Genomic DNA, 27,535 nt, shown 5'->3' with positions numbered 1-27,535 from the left:
TTCCGTTACCGCCGCTATTAACCCTGTGTCCCCAACCTTTTACTATTGATGCTGCCTATGCGGCATCAATAGTAAAAATATGTCATGTTAAAAAAAAAAAAAAATTAAAAAAAAAACAAAAACCTGCTATACTCACCCTCCGTCGCCTTTCTCGCTCCTCTCCACGCTTCCGGGACCGCTCCATTGCAAGCGGCAGGTACCGCTCCTGTCCCAGGGCTGGTGTGCGACAAGGACCTGCCGTGACGTCACGGTCGGTCATGTGACCGCGACGTCATCATAGGTCCTGCTCACACCAGCCCTGGGACGGGACCACAAGCTGCCGCTTGCAATGGAGCGGTGCCGGGAGCGTGGAGAGGAGCGAGAAAGGCGGCGGAGGGTGAGTATAGCAGGACTTCAACGTGCTATAGGTGAGTATATGTTTTTTTTTTTTTTTAAGTCTCTATACTACGTGCCTCTGTGCTGAGCAATATACTACGTGGCTGAGCAATATACTACGTGGCTGGGCAATATACTACGTGGCTGGGCAATATACTACGTGGCTGGGCAATATACTACGTGGCTGGGCAATTTACTACGTGGCTGGGCAATTTACTACGTGGCTGGGCAATTTACTACGTGGCTGGGCAATTTACTACGTGGCTGGGCAATTTACTACGCGGCTGGGCAATTTACTACGTGGCTGGGCAATTTACTACGTGGCTGGGCAATTTACTACGTGGCTGGGCAATTTACTACGTGGCTGGGCAATTTACTATGTGGCTGGGCAATTTACTACGTGGCTGGGCAATTTACTACGTGGCTGGGCAATTTACTACGTGGCTGGGCAATTTACTATGTGGCTGGGCAATTTACTATGTGGCTGGGCAATTTACTAAGTGGCTGGGCAATTTACTAAGTGGCTGGGCAATTTACTACGTGGCTGGGCAATATACTACGTGGCTCTGTGCTGGGCAATTAACTACGTGGCTGGGCAATTTACTACGTGGCTGGGCAATTTACTACGTGGCTGGGCAATTTACTACGTGGCTGGGCAATTTACTACGTGGCTGGGCAATTTACTACGTGGCTGGGCAATTTACTACGTGGCTGGGCAATTTACTACGTGGCTGGGCAATATACTACGTGGATGGGCAATATACTACGTGGACATGCATATTCTAGATAACCCGATGCGTTAGAATTGGGCCATCATCTAGTGTATATATGTGTGTATGTATATACTGTATGTATGTGTATATATATATATATACACACACACACACACACACACACACACACACACACACACACACACACACACACATACAGTGTGTATATTCTGTGCTGCACTTTATGTATATTAACAGTAGTGACCAGTGCTGTGGATTCAGTCAGGGAAATTGAGGAGTCTGAGGTTTGGTTTACCGACTCCACAGCACTGGTTGCTTGGTCAAGACCAGAAATGCGTCATTGCAAGTGACCCCTACCAGCATAGTCATTGTGCTAGTGGGGGGACGCCCGCATATGCAGTGAATGACGTTGCAAGGAGGGGCATAATCACCGTAATCAGGAGGCGGCGTGTGAGTTATGTTAGGAGTGAGAGGTTGTCATGAGAACGGAAAATACGGTTTGCATACGGACAGCACATGGACATTTAATAAGTTCTTCTGAACGAGAACTTACTTGTATTTGCTTTTCTGTTTTTTAATCTCTGCAGGGAAGACCTGAGACGATGGTTTATACAGCAGGAAATGGATCTGTTCAAATTCCGCTTCAGTCTTCTCTCAAAAGAAAAGGTTCAGGACCTTCTCAATTTCAATGATCTGGAATATCTTGCTGTAAGTAACTCTGTAGTGGAGTGCGTGTATGTATATTTTAATTACACTGTATTGTGGATTTTGGAGTATGTTTCTGCTATCTACACAAGTTACCTTATTTAACCGCTACACGAATTCACAATAATGTCCTGTCATTTGCAGCATTAGGCTAAATCCGAGTGACTTTAAAGCCCATGCCACATGCTCTCTTTTTCATCTCCATCTATCCATAAAATGTTGTTCCAGGACTGGACTTTATTTTTTTAAATGTTTGTTGCAAAGTCTAAAGTACCCTTTCAGTTTTTGAGTTACTAGTGGTTTTCTTACATTTCTGAAGTAGTCTCCTGATGGTGAACAGTGGCAGTGATGTTTCTATCTCCTTTTCTATCTCCTTGAGAATATTCTTGACTAGATTTAGTAAAGTGTTTTTTCCTTATCTAAAAATCCATTGAGCTAGTGTATGAAGGCTGTTTGAGAAAATTTTTTATAGAGTCCAAATATCTCTAGACCAGACTGTATTAATGTTTTATAAATTGTTCTGGGTTCCGCAAACACTTAAGAGTCTACATTTCGACAGTAAGGACCGCCATTGTGCTGATTCTGGCATATGACATTCAGGTGTTTTAACATGATAACTCTTTGAACATAACAGAAATCAATAGTTTGAAGTACACGGCAATCCTTGACATCTGCTGGAACATTTAGACAGTTTTATTGAGCTTTAGCTAAAGCTCAGATTTAGATCTTGCTCTATGAAATTCAGATCAATACAATCCAGTGCTATTCTGGGCACGCTGGATTCTTTTTATATAGTGCACTTTTCCTCACCTTTCAGAGAAGTTGGGAACAGTTTCACTTTCTTGTATGTAGTTAATAGAACTAGTATAAGTGGTGAACTACAGAGTATTCTGAAAGTATAATATATCTATTCATTCATCGTACGTACGTATGTTACATACATGCGTACATACGTATGATGTTATTGAATTATCAAAAAAAGCACTTGGTGAATACCTCTACAGTGGGGGAAATAAGTATCTGATCCCTTGCTGATTTTAAGTTTGCCCACTGACAAAGACATAAACAGTCTATAATTTTAAGAGTAGGTTAATTTTAACGTTGACAGATACAGTAGAATATCAAAAATAAAATCCAGAAAATCACATTGTATAAATGTATTTGCATTTTGCAGTGAGAAATAAGTATTTGATCCCTCTGGCAAACAAGACTTAATGTTGTTGGCAGTCAGACGTTTTTTGTAGTTGATGATGAGGTTTGCGTACATGTCAGGAGGAATTTTTGTCCACTCCTCTTTGCAGATCATCTTTAAATCATTTACAATTTTGTGGCTGTCACTTGGCAGTTCGGAACTTCAACTCCCTCCGTAAGTTTTCTATGGGATTAAGGTCTGGAGACTTGGCTGTATGTTTTGGGTCATTGTCTTGGTGGAAGACCCAGCCATGACAAGTTTTTAATGTCCTGGTGGAGGGAAGGTGGTTGTCACTCAGGATTTTACGGTACGTGACTCCATGCATTCGCCTTTTGATTTGGTGAAGTAGTCCTGTGCTGTTAGCAGAGAAACACTCCCAAAACATAATGTTTCCACCTCTACGCTTGACAGTGGGGACGGTGTTCTTTGCGTCATAGGCAGCATTTCTCTTCCTCCAAACACGACGAATTGAGTTAATGCCAAAGACCTCAATTTTCCTTTTCATCTGACCTCAGCACCTTCTCCCAATCACTCACAGAATCATCCAGGTGTTCATTGGCAAACTTCAGATGGGCCTGCACATGCTTTCTTGAGCAGGGGGACCTTGCGGGCACTGCGGGATTTGCAACCTTTACGGCATAATGTGTTTAATGAATGGTTTTCTTGGTGACTGTGGTCCCAGCTGCCTTGAGATCATTAACAAGTTATCCCCATTTAGTTAAAAGGTACCGTCACACTTAACGATATCGTTAACGATATCGTTGCTTTTTGTGACGTAGCAACGATATCGTTAAGGAAATCGTTCTGTGTGACAGCGACCAACGATCAGGCCCCTGCTGGGAGATCGTTGGTCGCTGAAGAAAGTCCAGAACTTTATTTCGTCGCTGGATCTCCCGCTGACATCGCTGGATCGGCGTGTGTGACACCGATCCAGCGATGTCTTCACTGGTAACCAGGGTAAACATCGGGTAACTAAGAGCAGGGCCGCGCTTAGTAACCCGATGTTTACCCTGGTTACCAGCGTAAAAGTAAAAAAAAAAAAACACTTCATACTTACCTACCACTGTCTGTCCCCGGCGCTCTGCTCCTCTGCACTCCTCCTGCACTGGCTGTGAGCACAGCGGCCAGAAAGCAGAGCGGTGACGTCACCGCTCTGCTTTCCGGCCCCTGTGCTCACAGTCAGTGCAGAGAAGCACAGCGCCGGAGGACAGACAGCGGTAGGTAAGTATGAAGTGTTTTTCTTTTTTTTTTACTTTTACGCTGGTAACCAGGGTAAACATCGGGTTACTAAGCGCGGCCCTGCGCTTAGTTACCCGATGTTTACGTTGGTTTCCCGGGGACTTCGGGATCGTTGGTCGCTGGAGAGCTGTCTGTGTGACAGCTCTCCAGCGACCAAACAGCGACGCTGCAGCGATCGACATCGTTGTTGGTATCGCTGCAGCGTCGCTTAGTGTGACGGTACCTTTAGGCTGATCTCTCACATTTCTCATGATCAAGGATACCCCACCAGGTGAGATTTTGCATAGTGCACCAGATCGATGTCGATTGACAGTCGTTTTGTATTCTGTTTTCTTACTATTGTATCAACAGTTGTCTCCTTCTCACTCAGCATCTTACTTATGGTTTTGTAGCCCATTCTAGTTTTGTGCAGGTCTATAATCTTGTCCCCCACATCCTTATAAAGCTCTTTGGTCTTGCCCATGTTGTATAGGTTAGAGTCTGACTAATTGAGTCTGTGGACAGGAGTCTTTTATAAAGGTGACTATGTAAGACAGCTGTCTTTAATGCAGGTAACGAGTTAATTAGGAGTGTCTATCTGGTCTGTAGGAGCCAGAACTCTTAATGATTGGGAGGGGATCAAATACTTATTTCTCACTGCAAAATGCAAATAAATTTATATAATTTATACAATGTGATTTTCTGGATTTTATTTTTGATATTCTATCTCTAAAAGTTGAAATTAACCTACTCTTAAAATTATAGACTGTTTATGTCTTTGTCAGTGGGCAAACTTACAAAATCAGCAAGGGATCAAATACTTATTTCCCCCACTGTATATACAGCATAGTAATGTAATAATGACCCCTTGTAAGCCAGGTTGGTTAAATTGTGAGTTTGTATTGGCTGGACTGTACGATGTTGAAAAGCTTTACATATAACAGATCTGCAATATGTCTGGAGACTACCTAACTCTGCTAACAGCGGATGTTGAGGAAGGAAAGATTGTACATGTTGAATTTTAACATGTTTGATCCTTCATACCCATGTTAGTGTCAAGGGTTTTGGGAATAGCTTATCTCTATCACCATTTAAAATATGTGCGTGTGTTCAGCCAAGCACAGCATACATGTTTATTGGGAAGTCAACAGATATAACAGTCAGTAATGTATATGGCCACATGATGGAAACACGGTAAGGATCTGAGCGTGGTATGTGTGTGTTTTTTATTTTTATAAATACATGTAAGAGAACCACAATGCTTGATTTTGGATTGATGCTTATTTCTGCAGAACAATTAAGCCCATTTAACTCTGTTCATCAATGTCTTTCAATCCACTTTCAAGGTAAAGGTCCATTTGACCAAATGGTTTATTAGTTGCAGAAATCTATTTGGGTACGTGCTGACATGACTCATTGCAGTAGAAAATGTCCAGCACCAACAACCACCACAAGACCACAAATTTCCTTGCCGAAATGGTGCAATGTTTCTGCTGAAAAAAAAGTCTGTTGTTTTTAATGTCCTATGTGTTTATAAACCCTAAGGCTACTTTCACACTAGTGTTAACTGCAAACCGTCACAAAAACGTCTTTTTCCCGAAAAAACGGATGCGCCAAAACTGCAAAATGTATGCAACGCATACAGCATTTCGACGGATTCGTCGCAAATCCGATAAACGGTTCCGTTGAAATGCTGGATGCGTTGCATACGTTGCATATGTTTTTACCATCCGTTGCATCCGCTTTTACGACGGATCCGTTTTTAAAATGGGAGGCACCAAAATTTGATTGGCTACTGGAAACTAAGGGAAATCTATATACTGACTGTATTTACAGCACATCTTTGAGGGTTTTAGTTTAGTGGCAAGGATGGATGGTGTAATTGGGAGGATTTCGAGTTTGGTTACTGAAGTTATATTTGAGACGAATCGCCTGGATATCATAGTGCGGGAGAAGGAGGCGGCAGCAGAAAGACGGAGGATGCAACGGAGAGTGCGACGATTCTGGATACATCCAATCAATGAGCTGCGGATGACCAGGGGTGTCCAGTCCACTCTCTATCTGGAGTTGCGGTGCAACCCACAGAAATTCTACAATTATGTACGGATGAGGATGGAACATTTCGATTATTTGGTTGGAAAACTAGAGGATGTCATCCAAAGGCAGGACACAAGGATGAGGCTTGCCATCACACCGGCGGAGCGGCTCCTGGTGACACTGCGGTAAGCATCTTTTTTTTTTTATGTGATTGCTCATATTGAATGTTATTACATGCTGCAGAGAAAACTGCGCTGACACATTGCGCAGCATTTTCTGCAGCATGTAATTTTATGGTTTGTTTGAGGCCATTCCACTGTTTTTTATTCTTGCGTCATTGCTCATATTGAATGTTATTACATGCTGCAGAGAAAACTGCACTGACACATTGCGCAGCATTTTCTGCAGCATGTAATTTTATGGTTTGTTTGAGGCCATTCCACTGTTTTTTATTCTTGCGTCATTGGTCATATTGAATGTTATTACATGCTGCAGAGAAAACTGCACTGACACATTGCGCAGCATTTTCTGCAGCATGTAATTTTTTGGTTTGTTTGAGGCCATTCCACTGGTTTTTTTATTCTTGTGTCATTGCTCATATTGAATGTTATTACATGCTGCAGAAAAAACTGCGCTGACACATTGCGCAGCATTTTCTGCAGCATGTAATTTTATGGTTTGTTTGAGGTCATTCCACTGGTTTTTTTTTTTGGTTGATGGTCTGTGCAATTTTTTTTTTTAACATTTTTTTTTTTTTTCCTTTTTTTTTCTGAAGCTTCCTAGCTACGGGTGAGTCTTTGACTTCACTCCATTTCCAATTCAGGCTGGGGATTTCCACTATTGGCGGAATTGTGAAGGACACATGTCGTGCGATTTGGGACACTTTACAGCCGGAGTATATCCCACAACCAACAATGGAAATCTGGTTGAGAAGTTCCGAACATTTTGAGAGAAATTGCAATTTCCCAAATTGTGTTGGTGCCGTGGACGTCAAACACATAAGGATTGCTAAACCGGCAGGAACAGGATCAGAGTACTATAACTATAAAAAATACTTCTCCATTGTACTCATGGCTATTGCTGACGCCAACTGCCGATTCCTTGCTGTGGACATAGGAGCGTATGGCCGGTCCAACGACTCCCAAGTGTTTAAAAACTCTCCGATGGGTCGCTGCCTGTATGGAGATACATACAATTTCCCGCCAGCAAGACCGCTCCCAGGAACAAGTGAACCAGCCATGCCATATGTGTGTGTAGGTGATGAAGCCTTTCAACTGTCGCCGCACCTACTGAAACCATACAGCAGCCGTGAATTACACCGTACCAAGCCGGTATTTAATTACCGTCTTACTAGAGCAAGAAGAGTGGTAGAGTGCTCTTTCGGTATATTAACGGCAAAGTGGAGAGTTCTGCTGACGGCAATAAAACTGGAAACAAAAACTGTAGACGATGTTGTGAAGGCATGTGTGGTGCTCCATAATTTTGTTATTTCAAAGGAGCCTGTTACCTTGGATGACGAAGAATTGGAGACAACCTTGTGGGATTACCGCAGTGCCTCTGTTCGTTCCACCAGTTCTGTTACAATGATGAGGGACCAGTTTGCGGATTATTTTTTGTCACCTGTTGGGCGGATTCCATGGCAAGACATGATTGTGTGACATGTTTTTCTTGGTTTTTGTTGTTTGTCAAAATTGTTTTTGTAGCAACCCCAAAAAAAAAAAAAAAAAAAACACAAAGTGTGGTTTGCTTGCTAATATAAAACCATTTTGTTATACCTTGAAAACGTCTGGTGTTTCTTTTCACTTAACCTTTAATATTTACCTTAATGAATCAACACACACACACAGTAGATTGTAAACCAGAAATATTTTTATTTCAAAAAAATAATTTTTTTTGGTAATTTTCAAAAACATTTTTTTTTTTTTTTTTGGCAAAAAAGAATTTTTGAGTAACAAGGAAATTACAGTTTCACAGGTCTTGGTAGTGTCGGGTGGAGTAACTATGGGAGGAGGGGCTGGAAGGTTGGACCACGTCGGTAGGTGGGATTGGGGAAACCCTACCTGTTTGGTCTGCAGTGGAAGGGGGGTGAAAAGCAGGAGGCTGACCAGAGGGGGGTTGTGTTGGGGTAGGTGGAAAACTTCCTGGGGAAGGAAAGCTGGGCAAAGACGAAGAAAACACGGGTGAATACATTTGGGTTGTGGGCCGGGTTGGGTATTGGTACTGATGTGGATATTGGGACTGGCGGTAATATTGTGGGGCATGGTGTTGAAATTGGGACTGGGATGTGTGGGGAGGTGTGGGGGTAGATTGTGGTTCATTGATGACCTTCAGAAGAGCGTTATGGCAGCTATTCATTACCCGCATCTGCTGATCAAAAGAAAGCTTTTCCATGCTCCTGAGCATGGACTGAAAAAAAAGATTTGCTGGAGCTTGACTTACATCTAAATGCAGCCTATCCAAGCGACTGCTGATTTCATGGTGGTTTTCACTCATGCGCGATTGCACCATGCTGAAACCAGCAGTCACTTGTTCTCCCAAAATTTTAAATGAATTTTGGAAGCCTGCATTTAGATGCAAGAACTCAGGAGCATAGCTCCTTTCCTGACCCCTCTGACGCTGCCGCCACGAACCTAACGGTGGTGTAGAGGTGGCAGGGTCCGAGGGGTGGAGTAAAGGGAACGCTATCTGTTGACCATCAGATGCGAATAAGTTAGGCTGCGCTCCACTGGTAGAGGTGGATGAAGTGGAGGGGACAGAGGGGTGAGAGGTGTGGGGCCTACCGACGTGGTCCCCGGTGGCGGACTCAGGAGGGATCGCTTCAGAGGGCGCAGAGGTAGATGCAGGCGCACGGTGGCTGGAGAAGGTGCTGTGAAAGAAAAAAAAAATTAATATATTGATATGAAAAAGCCCGGACTGAAAGAAAAGTTTTGTGATTAGACAGGTTCTTACTGTGATGTTGAATACTTACACTCTACTCAACATGGTTTGCCTCAGGAAGGAGAGGGCAGGGCCGTATCTGTACCTCCTCTTCTTCCTTCCTGCTGAGCCACTCTGGGCCTGCATCTCCTCGTTAAATTCTCTTTTAAAACGATCCCTCAGTGACCGCCACCGCTTCCTAACCTTGCCACCTGTGAAGACAGGAATGAAGAAAAAAAAAAAAAAGGTAAATACAATACATTACATTCAGCTCTAAACATCACTGAAAAGTGAATACTTACATAGTTTGCTCTGCTGCTGTGGAAGAAGGTCCTCCCACCTCGGAAAGATGTTCCGGCATACTTCCAACCAGAGCCGACGGGTGACACTGGTATCAGCATGCCTGCGGTCAGCCATGTTCCACAGCGGCTCCCGCTCTCGGACCTCCTCGATGAGGGCTTCAATCTCTATGTCAGAGTCTTCTGCGGGAGCACGCTGTGAAGCCTGTGAGAAAAAAAAAAATGTAAGAAAAAAATAAAAATTAGTACACTTTAAAAAAAAAATGACCAATCGACCCCCCCCCCCCCCCCCCCAAAAAAAAAAAAAAAAAGCAACTTACTGATGGCCGACCGCGGCGATGAGTCCGCCGGCTCTGGGAGTGCCTGGGAGAACCTTCATGGTGTTCAGCAGCAGCAGGAGACTGAAATAAAGGATAAGAAAAATTAGTTTGTATGTATATGTTTTCTTGGTTCCGTTGTATTTGAAAATCTGTTTCATGCATGGTGCTGGTGTATGGTGTGAAGCAAGTGATTCACAACTACTTACACTTGGTTCCTCCTCCACTTGTATATCTCCACCCGTCTCGGTCCCTTCTGACAGCTCCTCATCGGATTCTGTTTCCTGTGTAAACATAATAAATGCATGTAGTGAATAAAATTTATGAAAATTAAAAAAAAAAAAAAATTTGGGTTATTTACTTACCGATACACGCTGTTGCTGTGGAGGAGGGCTGCCAGAAGAGGACATTGTGTTCCGGTAACCTGTGGACCTGGTGGCTGTGGACCTGGTGGCTGTGGACCTGGTGGGTCTGTAAGTTAAAAGACACTTGCAATCTGCTCTACACATTGAAGTAGCAGATTTGGGGTCTTCAAAACTTACTTTCAATAATTTGACGATGCGGTCCTGGTGGCTGTGGTCTGGTGGCTTTGTCCTGGTGCCTGTGGACCTGGTGGCTGTGGACCTGGTGGGTCTGTAAGTTAAAAACACTTGCAATCTGCTCTACACATTGAAGTAGCAGATTTGGGGTCTTCAACACTTACTTTCAATAATTTGACGATGCGGTCCTGGTGGCTGTGGTCCTGGTGGCTTTGTCCTGGTGCCTGTGGACCTGGTTTGGCTGTGGACCTGGTGCCTGTGGTCCCTACTCTATCTGCAATATAAGTATAATGGATTTATAGTTAGACCACCCCAGAACTAGGTAATGTTCAGCAATAAACACCCTGTTAAATTGTGTAAAATAGGTGAACACCCAAACCCAAAAACAGGTGCACGTTATACCATTCTTTTCCATGTCCCCAAAAAAAAAAAAAAATGTAAAAATGTGAGACACCTTTAAAAATATTTTTAAGTTTTAACTAAAAAAAAAAATTACCTCCCCCAAAAAACCTTTTAAAGGATAAAAAAATGAACCCTCAACCAACTCTGTATTGCATGTGTAACCATTGGTACATACACCTGTTTTAAATTTACCTTTATGAAATTATACTACGGACAATTTTTTAATAAACATTTTATTAATAATTTTTTTTTTTTTTAAATCACAATGGAGCAGAAATGCTCTTTATTTTAAATACACGTACATCAACTGCGAATGGTTTCAACAGTAAATTAATAAAATTAAAACTTTTTTTTAAAAAAAAGCACTCACACATTCTAACCAAAAGCTGCAGACCACTAGGCTTTGCAATAATACATCCAATAAAAAAAAAAAAAAAAACCCACATGCTGCACAAACCACTATACTAAAGGTACCGTCACACTGAACGATATCGCTAGCGATCCGTGACATTGCAGCGTCCTGGCTAGCGATATAATTCAGTTTGACACACAGCAGCGATCAGAATCCTGCTGTGATGTCGTTGGTCACTGCAGAAAGTCCAGCACTTTATTTCGTCACTGGACTTCCTGCAGACATCGCTGAATCGCCGTGTGTGACGCCAATTCAGCGATGTGTTCGCTGGCAACTAGGGTAAACTTTGGGTTACTAAGCGCAGGGCCACGCTTAGTAACCCGATGTTTACCCTGGTTACCAGTGTAAAAGAAAAAAAAAAAAAAAAACCTTCATGCTTACCTTCCGCTGTCTGTCCTCGGCGCTGTGCTTTCCTGCACTCACTGTGAGCACAGCGGCCGGAAAGCAGAGCGTTGACTTCACCGCTCTGCTTTCCGACCACTGTGCTCACAGCCAGAGCAGAGAAGCAGAGCGCCGGGGACAGACAGCGGAAGGTAAGTATGAAGCGTTTGGTTTTTTTACATTTAGGATGGTAACCATGGTAAACATCGGGTTACTAAGCGCGGCCCTGCGCTTAGTAACCCGATGTTTACCCTGGTTACCCGGGGACTTCGGGATCGTTGGTCGCTGGAGAGCTGTCTGTGTGACAGCTCTCCAGCGACCAAACAGCAACGCTGCAGCGTTCCGGATCGTTGTCGGTACCGCTGCAGCATCACTCAGTGTGACGGTACCTTTAGTAAATACATCAAAAATCAACATTAACCAATATGGCATTGACAAATGCACATGCAACCAACAAGACGCACACAAACATACCTGCAAGCAGAGTCATAACGCAAGCGTAACACATGAACAGGCGTAATATTGACGAAGGCATAATAAGGTGCAGGCACATGAACACATACATACAAAAGCACACAGCAGTACAAAAATACACACACACACACACACACACACACACACACACACACACACACACACACACACACACACACACGGCCATCAGTCCTCCGGCTGGAGCTTGATGTCTTCACAGTGGCAGGCCTCAGGGTGGATCTGGACTGTAGCAGGGCACTGGCTGTTGCAGGACGACGGCAGGCCTCAGGTTGGATTCAGGTTTTAAAAGCTCTTGCTGTAGTCAGTACGGCATACACAAATGCACACACACACACACACACACAAAAATGGCAATATACTCACACTGTTGGAGTGTGTCTGGTCCTTGCTGCCAGGCTGGGGTCTTGGTGTCTGGCTGGGGTCTTGTTGTCCGGCTGGGGTCTTGTTGTCCGGCTGGGGTCTTGCTGCCAGGCTGGGGTCTTGGTGTCCAGCTGGGGTCTTGCTGCCAGGCTGGGGTCTTGGTGTCCGGCTGGGCTCTTGGTGTCCAGGCTGGGCTCTTGGTTTCTGGCTGGGCTCTTGGTGTCCGGCTGGCTGGAGGCTTCTTCTTGTCTCTGGGTCTTGCTGGCATATGTGGGGGTTGAAGGCCCAGACCAGGTTTATATAGATTTGGGGATGTCTGGCCATTTAGATAAAAAATCCTGTTTCTGAGCATGCTCAATAGAAAAAAACGTATTGCAGCGCTGCATTGCGTCGTACGACGTGTCTCGACGCATCCGTCGCTCATAGACTTTCATTCTAGCAAAAGACGCATGCCGACGGATGCGCCGAGACACGTTTTATTGTCGGAGCCAAAAAACGTTACAATCTACGTTTTTCCAGACGACGTGTCGCCTCTTTTCGACGCATCCGTCGAAAGACGTATACCGACGAATGCCAATTCGTCGCAATGCGTCGCCAATACAAGTCTATGGGGAAAAAACGCATGCAGCAAAATATTTTGCTGCATGCGTTTTTTCGTCAAAACGACGCATTTTAACGTATTGCAGTTAACGCTAGTGTGAAAGTAGCCTAAGAGGTTTTACTACTCTGTGGAACCCGTTAATTCTGTAATTTGGCAGTGTGGAGGCACAGTGGGGTCTGGAGCGCCCCGGTATGCTAGGCGAAACTGCATCAACCAGGGAACATCCCACTGAACGCCTGCTCTCATTTTAACGCAAGCATAACACTATTCAGACAACACTGGGTGAGGGTAAAACAATGTGCCAATACTTTATTGAACCACAAAACAAGCAGATAACATGTAGAACAGTCCCAGCACAATACCCAAGAGAGTGCACATTAGAGTCTCACCCTTTCACTGACTCGCCAGGATAATAGCATCAATTATTTCAGATCTTCCAGGGCCGATTACCCCCAGGGCAGTGGAGTTGGTAAGCCATACCTCTGACTCCTTAAAGGGATTCTGTCACCTGAATTTGGCAGGCTGTGTAAATGCCCTGTGTCCGGTCCGATGAGCGGTGTTTCCTCTTCTTTCATTCACCCCTTCCTTCCCCGCTGTCCGCAATATTTTCATGAATTTGAGTAGGTTTCCTCTGTATTTCACGCATGCACAATGCAATCTTGCCCCGTAAGTATTTCGCTGTGTTCCGGGATATAGTGCGCCAGTGCATACGCAGTAATGCTTTTCGACTTTGCCTGCAGTCGGGCAAAGCATTCTGTGCGTGCGCGAGGCAAGATTGCATTGCGCACGCGTGAACTTGTGGTAGTTTCACAAGAGTCTGTGAAATCAAAGAGATAACAGTGGAAAGAAAAAAAAAAAAAGAGAATCCCTGAGAATTATTTTTTATTTTTATTTTTTCCCTTCAATTGAACAAATCAGTTGTTTCGTTGAGTCCATGGGGATTTATGGTGTTCAGCTTGTGAATCCAGAAGATCTCTTTTCTGTTGAGAGTCTGGACTCGATTAGGATTATCAAGGGGGACATGGTCAATAGGGATCACCCTGAAGGATATCCTTTTGTTGTGATACATTGCATAATGCCTGGAAAGGCCATGCTGTAAAAATCCTTCTTTTATATTATACCTGTGCGAGTTTATTCTTTTATGCAGCTGTTGCGTTGTCCTGCCCACATATAATTTCTTACATTCGCATATAATGACAAATATGACAAAACTGGATTGGCAAGTCAAATGGTATTTGATTTGAAACTCATCTGAATTTCCACTGTCTGATGAAAAAGTTTTTGCATCATGAATGATGCTTGAGCAACATAGGCATCTCGGGATGCCACATCTATAGGAGCCTTGTCTGGGCTTTTTTGTTTTTTCCTTAAAAAAAATCTTTTTGCCATGAAGGAGAACAAGCAGGTGCGGAGATTCGCCTCGATGAATGCATCAGATCATTCGGAGATAGTGGATGCCCTTTAAGCTCCTTGGAAGTTCAAACTGGCATATGCCTTTCTACCGATAATATTGCTGCCTCTGGCCATCAAGAAAATCTGGGAAGAAAAAGCAAGGATAAACCTCATCGCACCATTCTGGCCCAAGAGACCTTGGTTTTCCTGGCTGCGGGCCATGTCTGTGACCGATCTATGGATCCTTCCATCGATTCCGGATCTGCTCTCTCAAGGTCCATGCCTTCATCCTCAAGTGGATGGCCTCCACTTGACAGCATGGAACTTGAGGCAGTTATTTAAAATTAAGGGGTTTCTCGGAAGGCTTAATTAACACACTCCTGCAGAGTAGAAAGGTATCTACTACAAAAATTTATAGTAAAGTATGGAAGAAATTCCTGGAATTCCATACAGATACCCTCTCTAGGGAAGTTTCAATCACACCTATTTTAGAATTCCTGCAGAAAGGTAGAGAACTGGGTCTGTCTGTTAATACGTTAAAGGTCCAGGTATCTGCCTTAGGGGCCCTTTATGGTTATAATGTAGCAGGAGATAGGTGGGTTTCTCAGTTCATCGCAGCTTGTGAACGCAGTGACCCGGTTCACATTCCTCGAGTTTCTCCCTCGGATCTAAATTTAGTTCTGGAGGCCCTAACTGGGTCCCCGTTTGAGCCATTAGAGTCCGTTGCTTTGAAATACATATGTTTAAAAACAGCCCTTTTCGTAGCATTGACTTCAGCCAGAAGAGTTAGCGATATCCAAGCCCTTTCCATAGATCCTCCTTTCTTGTTAGTATCTCAAGACAAAATTATACTGAAACCAGATCAGTTATCCCTTCCTAAGGTGGCAGCAAAGTTTCACAGGTCACAGGAGATTATTCTTCCCTCCTTCTTTAGTAATCCTTCCACTCCAGAGGAAGAGCAGTTTCATACCCTGGAAGTGAGGAGGGCTGTCCTAAAATATTTAGACAGGTCTAGGGCCTGGAGACAGAGTAGGGGTATGGGGTTACAAAGGGCACCTTATCCCGTTGGATCAGGGACGCAATCTACCTGGCATAATCTGAAATGTAAAAATTCTCCGGAGGGCATAAAGGTACATTCACGAGAGCAGTGGCATCCTCTTGTGCTGAGAGGGTGGAAATTCCAATTGAACTTATATGTAAGGCCGCAACATGATAATCTCAATCCACCTTTTATAACCACTACAGGCTGGATCTTTCATCTTCTGAGTTGGCCTTTGGGAGAGCTGTCCTCAGCATGGTGGTCCCTCTCAGGTGATGGTTCTCTGAAATTCTCTCATGTGGGTGCTGTCGTGGTGAAGAGTAAAAAAAAAACAGATTATTTACCGGTAATGCTTTTTTATAGAATCCACGACAGCACCCACTCACTACCCTCCCTAAGTTACGTATAAGCAGATCACGTATTGGTGGTTGGAGATGGGAAATTATATTTTTATACATTAAATGTAAAAAAACAGGGCTATGTTATATTTTGACCTAATACTCATGCTGCTCCTCTGATACTCTGAAATCCAAACTGAGGAGGAGAGGCGGACCGCCCCCTTTTATTTCTGTAGGTTTCCTGTTCCTATGGGTGGATCCCTCTCTGACCTGGGTGTTGTCATGGACTCTATAAAAGAGTATTACCAGTAAGTAATCTGGCTTTTCCCCCATGTCTACTTTACATCAGCACAATTTTGGAAATACAATTTTTTTTTTGTTAGTAAGTTATAAGGGTTAAAAGATGACCAGTGCTTTCTCATTTTTACAACAAGAAAATACCAAAAATGACACCATTCTAAAAACTGCATCCCTCAAGATACTCAAAACCACATTCAAGAAGTTTATTAACCCTTCAGGTGCTTCACAGGAATTTTTGGAATATGTAAGGAAAAAATAAACATTTACGGTACTTTTTTTCACAAAACTTTTCCTTTAGACCTTTATTTTTTTTCTTGTACCTTCGCAAGGGTAACAGGAGAATATAGACCATACATTTTGTGCAATTTCCCCTTTTCATGCCGATACCCCACATGTGGGGGAAATCTACTGTTTGGGCGCAGGCAGGGCTCAGATGGAAGGAGCACCATTTGACTTTTTGAATGTAAAATATGCTGGAATAATTCACAGTTGCCATGTTGCGTTTGGAGAGCCCCTGATGTGCCTAAACAGTGGAAACCCCCATAAGTGACACCATTTTGGAAACTAGACCCCTTATGGAACTTATCTAGATGTGTATTGAGCACCTTCAACCCACAGGTGCTTCACAGAAGTTTTTAATGTTAAGCCATGGAAATAAAAAATTTAATTTTTCCGAAATCTTTTTAGCTCCAAATTTTGCATTTACATAAGGGTAAAATGAGAAATTGCCATGGAATTTGTTGTGCAATTTCTCCTGAGTTCACCGATACCCCATATGTAGTTGAAAACTACTTTTGAGGCACAGTGCAATGCTCAGAAGGGAAGTAGCACCATATTACAGTGCAGATTTTGCTGCACTTGTTTGAGAGTGTCATATTACATTGACAGAGCCCCTGATGTGCCAAAACAGCAGAAGCCCCCATAAGTGATCCCGTTTTACCAACTAAACCTCTCAATGAATTCGTCTAGGGTTGCAGTGATTATATTGACACCACAGGTGTGTTATGAACTTTTAGGCCATGTTCACACCATCCTTTTTTTCATGCGGAGTCGCCGCGATTTTCCCGCTGCGGGTCCGCAGCTGTTTTCCATGCAGGGTACATTACAATGTACCCTATGGAAAACAGGAACTGCTGTGCCCACATTGCGGAAAATCGCGAAAAAAGCCGCACTGAATTGCCGCGGTAAAAAAGAAGTACCATGTCACTTCTTTTTGTGGCACTGCAGCGGTTCTGCACCCATAGACCTCCCATTGTGAGGTCAAACCCGCAGTAAAACCCGCAGATGAAAAATATATCTGCGGGTATTACTGCGGTTTGTGGTGCAGAACCGCTGCAGTGTGGCTGCCCCCCGTGCCCCAATCCCACCCCCCCATGCTCCGATGCCACCCCCCCTCCGTGCTCCGACGCCCCCCCCCCCCGTGCCCTAATCTCCCCCCCTTATACTTACCCGGCCTCCCGGTGTCCGTCCGGCCGTCTTCTCCCTGGGCACCGCTATCTTGCAAAATGGTGGGCGCATGCGCAGTGCGCCCGCCGAATCTGCCGGCCGGCAGATTCGTTCCAAAGTGCATTTTGATCACTGAGATAGGTTATATCTCAGTGATCAAAATAAAAAAAATAGTAAATGACCCCCCCCCCCCCCTTTGTCACCCCCATAGGTAGGGACAATTAAAAAATTAAGAATTTTTTTTTTTTCCCACTAAGGTTAGAATAGGGTTAGGGTTAGGGGTAGGGTTAGGGTATTTTCAGCCATTTTAACCCTAAAAAACTTCCTAGAAAACACACAGACTCTGCATAGAAAACTGCATCAAAAAACGCATCAAAAAAGCACCAAAAAAAGGACCTGCGTTTTCTGCCAAGAGCTGCGGTTTTTAGTCCTGAAAAAAAAGGAGGGAAATCAGGAACGTGTGAACATACCCTTATACCATTAAGCAGTGAAAAAAAATAATTTACGGTTTTACCACCAAGATTGTGTGTTGGCCCCAAGTTTTACATTTTCACACTGGGAAATGGGTAAAAATGGCACCAGAATTTGTCCCACAATTTCTGCTGAATGTAGAAATACCCCTTATGTGGCTGTGCAGTACTAGTTTGTCATACGGAGTCACTCAGGAGGGTCCAAAGCGCTATTTGCCTCCTGGAGCGCAGATTTTCCTAGACTAGTTTGTGGATTCCATATAAAGAGCCCCTAACTGCTAGAAAAGCAGAACGCCCCCTCAAGTGACCCCATTTTTTAAATTATAACCCTTTGGGAATTTATCTACAGATGTTGTGACTATTTTGACTCCATGTGTGGTTTTCCAGAAACTGGCAGCAGTGGATGTTACTGAGTGAAAATTGCAAACTGCCGTTGTAATGACCAGTACATTATGCCCAGCTCATGCTTCTGGAGACACACACCTGTAAATTAGGTGGGCTCTCATAACTACAGAAATGCCAAGCATGTGGGTGCTAAATGTTGTTTAGGCACACTGGGGCTCAGAAGGGAGGGGGCATTTGGATTTGGGAGCGGAGAATTTGCTGAATTTCTTTTGGCGGGTGAGGAGCCATTTCGCTTTTCCAGAGCCTTTGTGCTACCAGTAACATGAAAGCCCCCTATATTTCCGTTAACAGATGACAAATCTGAGTGAGGGCTTCCTTTTTTGTGAATTGATTGGAAGCTTTTATTGGGATCATTTTACATAATGTTTGGGATCACAGTTATCCGGCGCTCTACGCTGACCCCTTACTTTGGGGTTTCCATATAAATCTGAGTGGCCTGATTCAGATGAAACCTCCAATGGATCAATTCACTATAGTGAGGCAGCAGAGTTACTCTGGACTCGGTCTGGCCTCTGTTCCTTTGTTTCCTTCTTTTCAGAAGTGCACAAAACTAGGTCAGACAGCGTCCACAGTTCCTCCATCTACCTCATTATAGGGAATGTTCAGCCAGAGGTTTTGTCTGAATCATAAATTTCAGAGATTTACACGGAAATCCCGGTGTAAGTACTCAGCGCAAAGTTCAGGATAAATGTTAGCCGAGCCTTACTGTGATCTTTGGGAGGCAGAAAGTAAAAATCAACAGCATTTATTTATTTTTTATGCTGTTCCTTTTGCGGTATAAGTGATTAAGCGACTTTATTCCTCAGGCCAGTGCGATTACAGCGATACCAGATATACCGTATTTTTCTGACTATCAGACGCATCGGACCATAAAATGCACCCCAAATTTTCAAAAGGAAAATAAGGAAAACTAAAATATGTCAAATGGAGGTCCGTCTTACAGTCTGAATTCAGCTTACTGGGGGAGGTAGGGGGGTTGGAACGGGTACAGGAATGGCACAGGGGTTGTTCACTGGTCCAGGCTGGTGTGGTGGCCTCTGGGAAATCCCATCCCAGGCTGGTGCAGCGGTGGTGCTCTGCGCTGTGGCGGCGGTGCTCTGCGCTGTGGCGGAGGTGTTTTGTGCTGCAGCGCTCTGCTGGGGCTATATGTGTGTATATAGATATAGATAGATATTTGGTCAGAAACAAAATTTCATCTCAATACTTTGTAATATATCCTTTGTTGGCAATGACAGAGGTCAAACGTTTTCTGTAAGTCTTCACAAGGTTGCCACACACTGTTGTTGGTATGTTGGCCCATTCCTCCATGCAGATCTCCTCTAGAGCAGTGACGTTTTTGGCTTTTCGCTTGGCAACACGGACTTTCAACTCCCTCCAAAGGTTTTCTATAGGGTTGAGATCTGGAGACTGGCTAGGCCACTCCAGGACCTTGAAATGCTTCTTATGAAGCAACTCCTTCGTTGCCCTGGCGGTGTGCTTTGGATCATTGTCATGTTGAAAGACCCAGCCACGTTTCATCTTCAATGCCCTTGCTCATGGAAGGAGGTTTGCACTCAAAATCTCACGATACATAGCCCCATTCATTCTTTCATGTACCCGGATCAGTCGTCCTGGCCCCTTTGCAGACAAACAGCCGCAAAGCATGATGTTTCCACCACCATGCTTTACAGTAGGTATGGTGTTTGATGGATGCAACTCGGTATTCTTTTTCCTCCAAACACGACAAGTTGTGTTTCTACCAAACCGTTCCAGTTTGGTTTCATCAGACCATAGGACATTCTCCCAAAACTCCTCTGGATCATCCAAATGCTCTCTAGCAAACTTCAGATGGGCCCGGACATGTACTGGCTTAAGCAGTGGGACACGTCTGGCACTGCAGGATCTGAGTCCATGGTGGCGTAGTGTGTTACTTATGGTAGGCCTTGTTACGTTGGTCCCAGCTCTCTGCAGTTCATTCACTAGGTCCCCCCGCGTGGTTCTGGGATTTTTGCTCACCGTTCTTGTGATCATTCTGACCCCACGGGGTGGGATTTTGCGTGGAGCCCCAGATCGAGGGAGATTATCAGTGGTCTTGTATGTCTTCCATTTTCTAATTATTGCTCCCACTGTTGATTTCTTCACTCCAAGCTGGTTGGCTATTGCAGATTCAGTCTTCCCAGCCTGGTGCAGGGCTACAATTTTGTTTCTGGTGTCCTTTGACAGCTCTTTGGTCTTCACCATAGTGGAGTTTGGAGTCAGACTGTTTGAGGGTGTGCACAGGTGTCTTTTTATACCGATAACAAGTTTAAACAGGTGCCATTACTACAGGTAATGAGTGGAGGAAAGAGGAGACTCTTAAAGAAGAAGTTACAGGTCTGTGAGAGCCAGAAATCTTGATTGTTTGTTTCTGACCAAATACTTATTTTCCACCATAATATGCAAATAAAATGTTAAAAAAACAGACAATGTGATTTTCTGGATTTTTTTTTCTCAGTTTGTCTCCCATAGTTGAGGTCTACCTATGATGTAAATTACAGACGCCTCTCATCTTTTTAAGTGGTGGAACTTGCACTATTGCTGACTGACTAAATACTTTTTTGCCCCACTGTATATATAATTTATTTATTTATATATTTTTTTTCCTTTGGGGATCTTTTAGAATTATTTTTACACATTCTAATAAATATATATATATATATATATATATTTTTAACTTTATTACATTGTCCCAATATGGGACATTACTATATTACAGCAGATCGCTGATCTGACACACTGCACTGCAGAGTGTCAGATCAGGGCCTGACAGACAGGGGAGGAGGCCTGCCAGCGCCTTCTCTTAGTAGGCGCTCACAAGCCATCTTCCCTGCAGCACCCCCTGTGGCCATCTTGGTGCTGGGAGTCTCCATGGAGACGATCAGAACAATGCGATCGCCAATCAGTGGTGGGAACGAGGTTATTCAGAGCTCATGAATATGTTTGACTACCTGGCAGCAGGTTTAACAAGTCCTCTAGCGATAATCTTCTAATAAAACAATGATTTTTTTTTTTTTTTTTTAAACAAAACTATAGTAAGTAGGCCCAATAAGTGACACACTGCTGGAATCCTGGTTTCTGCCCCTATATTATGCTACTCTCAAATTATGTAGCAAGAACTTAGTGACAGGATTCCCTTTTAGCCCTTTCGTGCCGCTGTCAATAGTGACCATGGCATGTAAGGAGTTTGGCAGAGGAAGACTTCTCCCTTTTGTTTACACCTCCTCAGCACATCGGTACAAGGAGAGGGACAATATGTTGCTATGGCAACTGGAGACCTAACTATGGCCTCTGTCTCTGCTTTATACCCCAGCCTTTGTTCTACTAGTCAGTCAAACGCTGACCAGCTAGGTAATGCACTGTGCAAGTAGTGCAGTTTATTATTAGTGCGATTAGAAGCCAGCCTGTTCAAGTCTCCTTTTGGGATTAGTAAGTATTGGAAAAAAAAATAATGTCACAAAATCCCAGAGAGTCCATTTAAAAAGTAAAAACCCTTTGCAAAATGACACATTTGCTATGTCCTTGTTGTTTATTCTACAGTTTGGCTGCTGGTTTAAAAATAAAATAAATGCTAATCACAAGTGATCAAGTTGGTTGTATCTCAAAATTGTTCCAATAATCAGCTGGTTACTCCAAAAAACAAACCCTCGATCAGCTTTGTAAACTGAAAAAAGGAAGTTGGGCTTTAAGAATGAAAACCCAAAAAACTTAAGATTTCTTAAGTGATTTTTTTTAATGCAAAAGTAGTAAAACCAAATAAGTTTTTTATTGCCATATTCGTATCGACTTGCAGAATAAAGTTAAAATGTCAGTTATATTGCTCTGTGAACCCTGTGACAAGTCAAATGAAACACAATTCCAGATTTGTCTTTTTGTACATGTCCACCACCACAAAGAAACTAGAAAGGATTTGTGCTTCTGTTCTAATTATATTTTTTCACAGTGTGATTTTTTTTTTTTTGTATATCGTTTAGAAGTTAACTAAAAATAATTTAAAATGAAAAATGGCAAAAAACAACCACCTACCCACATATATCTATAGAAGAATAAGGTTAGGAGTGTCCCAAATATGGTGAACCGCCTCCTTTCAACAAAAAAAAAAAAGCAAAAAGACCGTATAAGAAAGCTCTTTTGAAAGTCACAAAACAAGCATACATATTCAAGTTAGGTATCATTATGATTGTATCAACCTCTGAATAAAGTTAGAATGTATGTTAATTATACCGAACACTGAACAATGTTTACAAAAAATAAACATCTATACTTTCCATTTTTTGTTTATTTTTCCTCACAAATCGTGTAATAAAAGGGTTCATGTACCAATGAAAATCTTAAAACTTCTAGCTCTTAGACTGTGGCAACCCAAAAAACAATATTTTTTTCACATTGTATTTATTGTTCAAAAATAGTAAAACATGAATAAAACTATGGAAATTTGACACCGCCAAATTCGTGCTGGTTCTAGAAAACATTTAACACTTTATTTTTGCAACACGGTGAATTTTGTAAAACTTAACAGAAAATCTATAACTTTTTTTTTTCCCTTAAAAAGTTAGTAAAATTTTGTTCATAAGTTAGATGTACCCCCCAAATAATGCCACTGACCAACACAACTCTTCCTGAAAAATCAAGCCCATATGTGGCTATGTCACTCACAAAGTTGAAAATGTTATGCCTCTCTGAATAATAAAAAATAATATATAAAAGATTAAGGCTATGTGCACATGTTGAGTATTTGATTGTATAACGTTTCTGCATCTCTAGGAATTTGTTGGCAGCAAAAAACGCAATGGAAAAAACTTTTAGTGCGATTTTTATGCGTATTTGTACATCAATCAATATAATTGAAAAAAGGGAAAAAAAATGTTTTGTGGTGTTATATCCTTGTTCAACATCTTTTTCATGCTTATTTGCCCCATCCCAGGGTAAAAAAAATACCAGCCCTCAGCTGCTCCAGAAACGGCACTTCATATTTGAAGCGCCAGTTTTGGCACTTAGCCCAGGCTCTTGCCCATGTCCTGGTGCAGTTTCATAGGGGTAATGGGATTAGAGGTTGTGTCAGCAGCTGCCACTGACACTAAGCCCTAGGTTTAGTAATAAAGAGCTGTCGGCCAGACACCCGCATTACTAAACATGTCAGTAAAGAGTTAAATAAAAACACAGTGAGAATAAGACACTTTATTTGAACTACAACTGACACATTCTTTAATCATTTAAATTAACCCAATATACTCACCCCAGGTCCGATGGTAATCTAAGGGTTAAAGCGATGTTCCATTTTGTCACCAGCCTATATAGGAGCGTTCCCAGAATGAACCTACATAGACTGTAACTGAACAGCAACTGGCAGAAGTCTGCGCGTAACTCGATACCCGGCGGCAGTGATACACGCGCGGTGTTATTAGGTCCTGGGCCGTATTTGCCAGTAGTCATTTGATGGCACTTGCCTAGGGGCGCCAGGATGGGGGGGGGGGGGAGGTGAGGGTGTGGCACCTGAGCGATTGTGTTTTTTTTTTTTTCTTTTTTTTTTTTAGTCCAGCAGGTTGCAGGGGCATGCCAAGTTTTTTTTAAGGGGGTTATTTCGAAATGTGAGCACACGACTTGGGAAGGGGAGCACTAATCCGCTCCCTGTCTAAAAGGAACAGGACCTGGGATGGCGTCACGATCATGTGTGACTCAAGGGAGAGGAGCCACAGATTTGCGGGCTGGAAGCTGCAGGAGAAGCTGAAGGAGATGGGGAAACTTGTGAAAGGTAATGAGGGAACGGTTACATGTGGAGTGTAGGGTGTATGTGATAGAGGGGTGCAGGCTCTGTGGGCTGTAGGGGTGCAGACTGACGGATGTGTGGCGTTACAGGCTGTGGGAAATAGAGAGGTCCACACTGTGGCAGAGAAGTGCAGGGTGTGTGAGATAGAGGGGTGCAGGGTGCAAGAGAGGGGTGCAAATAGGTGCAGGGTGCAAGAGATAGGGGGGTGCAGAATGCAAGAAAGGGGTGCAAGAGATAGAGGGGTGCAGGGAGCAAGAGAAAGGTGGGTGCAGGGTGCAAGAGATAGGGGGTGCAGAATGCAAGAAAGGGGTGCAAGAGATAGAGGGGTGCAGGGAGCAAGAGAAAGGTGGGTGCAGGTTGCAAGAGATAGAGGGGTGCAACAGGGGTGTAGGGTGCAAGAGGGGTGCAGGGGGCAAGAGGGGTGCAGGGTGCAAGAGAGGGAGGGGAGAGAGGGGTGCAGGGTGCGAGAGAGAGAGAGGGGTGCAAGTAGGTGCAGGGTGCAAGAGATAGAGGGGTGCATGGAGCAAGAGAGAGGGATGCAGGGTGCGAGAGAGGGGTGCAAGAGATAGAGGGATGCAAGTAGGTGCAGGGAGCAAGAGAAAGGGGTGTGCGGTCCGTGCGTCATGGGTGCTCGGACTGTGCGTCATCAGTTTATGGTTTGTGTGTCATCAGTGTACAGTCTGTGCATCATCAGTGTACGGTCCGTGTGTCATCAGTTTATGGTCTGTGTGTCATCAGTACACAGTCCGTGTATCATCAGTGTACAGTCCGTGTGCCCGTTTTTACCATCAGTTATCGTTGGTGGTTTTCACAGATGGATAAATAAATTAAGAAGCCTCTGCTTTACTTTGCAATGTTATTCAGAGGAAGCACACGGATGGCGCACAGACTGTATACTAATACTACACTTGTGATTTGGGTTTTTTCGGGACCCATAGACTTGTATTAGCACTTTTCATATGTTGTACTGTAAAAAAACGGACAAATCTCCGTAAGTTTTGCACAGCCACACAGTCCGTGAAAAATCACGGATATGTGGACTGCCTCTTAGGCTATAATGGTTACCTGTAGTTGTGAAAAATCCGGATAGAATTTATAAGTGTAAAGGTACCTTCACACATAAAGATATCGTTAACGCACGCTTTTTGTGACGTAGCAACGATCCCGCTAACAATCTTGTTATGTGTGACAGCGACCAACGATCAGGCCCCTGCTGGGAGATCGTTGGTCGTTGGGGAATGATCAGGACCTTTTTTTGGTCGCTGATCACCCGCTGTTATCGTTGGATCGGCGTGTGTGATGCCAATCCAGCGATGTGTTCACTTGTAACCAGGGTAAATATCGGGTTACTAAGTGCAGGGCCGCGTTAGCAACCCGATACTTACCCTGGTTACCATTGTAAAAGTTAAAAAAAAAAAACAGTACATACATTCCGATGTCTGTCACGTCCCCCGCCGTCAGCTTCCCTGCACTGACTGTCAGAGCCGGCCGTAAAGCAGAGCACAGCGGTGACATCACCGCTGTGCTCTGCTTTGCGTCCGGCGCTGACACAGTTAGTGCGGGAAGCTGACGGCGGAGGACGTGACAGACATCGGAATATAAGTATGTACTGTTTTTTTTTTTTTTAACTTTTACAATGGTAACCAGGGTAAATATCGGGTTACTAAGCGCGGTCCTGCACTTAGTAACCCGATGTTTACCCTGGTTACCCGGGGACTTCGGCATCGTTGAAGACAGTTTCAACGATGCCGAAGTCGTTCCCCTGATCGTTGGTCGCTGGAGAGAGCTGTCTGTGTGACAGCTCCCCAGCGACCACACAGCGACTTACCAACGATCACGGCCAGGTCGTATCGCTGGTCGTGATCGGTGGTAAGTCGTTTAGTGTAACCGTACCTTAACACTGATGGCTGCATGGGACTGTTGTCTGACTAGCCAATAGGGGGAGTGACCACTTACAGTGCCTAGGGCAGCATGAATGCCAAATATGGCACTGATTAGGGCTCATACTCATCTTCTAGAAAACCAGACGGAGCTATCCGATAAAAAATCAGATTGCACTCCGACCAATGTTAATCTATAAGTCCCAGCTCATCTTCTATCTATCTATATGGGTGCGAGAAAAAAATTGCATGTTGATTGTGCTGTTTGATTTTTACACCCATGTCTTTGAAAACACGAGAGTTCATCTGCCGCATAACATAAAATCACAGCGTGATCCGTCAGAATGATAGAGAATAGATATACAGATGTCAGTCGCATATATAATTAGTACAGTGTGTGCAGCTTACTGTACATGTATTTTTAATAAAGGATTATTTTTCTTAAAAAAATTGTGTGGGCTCCCGCGAATTGTCTTGGGGTATGTTCACACGTTGCAGATTTCCTGTGGATCCGCAGCGTTTATTGCCTTGCAGAAACGCTGCAGATCCGCAAGTGATTTACAGTACAATGTAAATCAGTAGGAAAAAAAAATGCTTTGCTAATGGTGCTGAAAATTCCATGCGTAAACGCTGTGGATTAAAGGAAGTAGCATGTCATTTCTTTTGTGCGGATCTGCAGCGTTTTTGTACCCATTCTATTATAGAAATCCACATGGGTAAAAAACGCAGCAAATCAGCACAAAAAACGCATCAAATCCGCACCTGCGTTTTCTGCCGAGAGATGCAGAATCTGCACAAAAAATTCCTGAGGCTAATCCACAACGTGTGCACATAGCCTTAACCAGCAGAGGGAAAGCAGACGGCTGGGTGCAGATGTTTATGCAGCTGCGAGACGCAAATATATTTTATGAGCACACCGAAGTCACTCGGTTAGCACACGAGCATGCTCAGATAACACCTTACTCGTGCACGTTCGCTCATCACTTCTGTCTATGCAATCAATGGTGGAGGCGGGTTATAATTGTTATATTTGCAGTCAAAATATTAAGAGCTGGAATTGGAGTCTCTGCCCCTAAGGCTACTTTCACACATCAGATTTTCAGTGTCATGCTAAATCCGGCTAATTTTAAAAAAAAACGGACCAGGCGAATGTTGCCGCCGGATCAGGTTTTTTTTCCCATAGACTTGTATTAGTGCCGGATTGCACCGGATGACATTGCGTTTCGTCCGGTTTTCGCCGGATCCGGCAAAACTGCCGCTTCCATTTTTTTTAAAAAACGTCCACAGCAACGTTTTTTGTCTCTGGCGAAAAAGCCTGAAGCGCCGGATTCGGCACTTCTGGCTGTTTGCTAGAATAGAAGCCTATGTGAGCCGGAAGGTGCCGGATCCGGAAAAATGCTGATCCGGCGGCCTGATCCAGTTTTTCAAACTGAGCATGCTCCAAATTTTTTTTTCATCCAATAATCTAGATAGGCTAGCCGGATCCGTCAAAAAGACGGA

The 27,535-nt window shown here is 43.7% G+C and overlaps 1 protein-coding gene across 4 annotated transcripts in view; it reads left to right on the top strand.

Moving 5' to 3' along the window:
- Positions 1 to 27,535, top strand: part of PRIM2 (DNA primase subunit 2) — a 339,774-nt gene that overhangs the window by 39,080 nt on the left and 273,159 nt on the right. For 2 of the 4 annotated variants that reach the window (XM_069726719.1, XM_069726718.1), the window contains exon 5: positions 1,697 to 1,817. In XM_069726719.1, coding sequence (XP_069582820.1) covers positions 1,697 to 1,817 — 121 coding nt within the window. Of the gene's footprint in view, positions 1 to 1,696; positions 1,818 to 5,050; positions 6,447 to 7,036; positions 8,092 to 27,535 lie in introns of those variants that run through there. The other 2 variants (XM_069726721.1, XM_069726720.1) reach the window with 2 other exon arrangements.

This window comes from Ranitomeya imitator, chromosome 5 (assembly GCF_032444005.1).
Source record: "Ranitomeya imitator isolate aRanImi1 chromosome 5, aRanImi1.pri, whole genome shotgun sequence".
In the NCBI taxonomy this organism is placed as follows: domain Eukaryota; kingdom Metazoa; phylum Chordata; class Amphibia; order Anura; family Dendrobatidae; genus Ranitomeya; species Ranitomeya imitator.
This window is presented reverse-complemented; position numbering and strand designations above follow the sequence as displayed.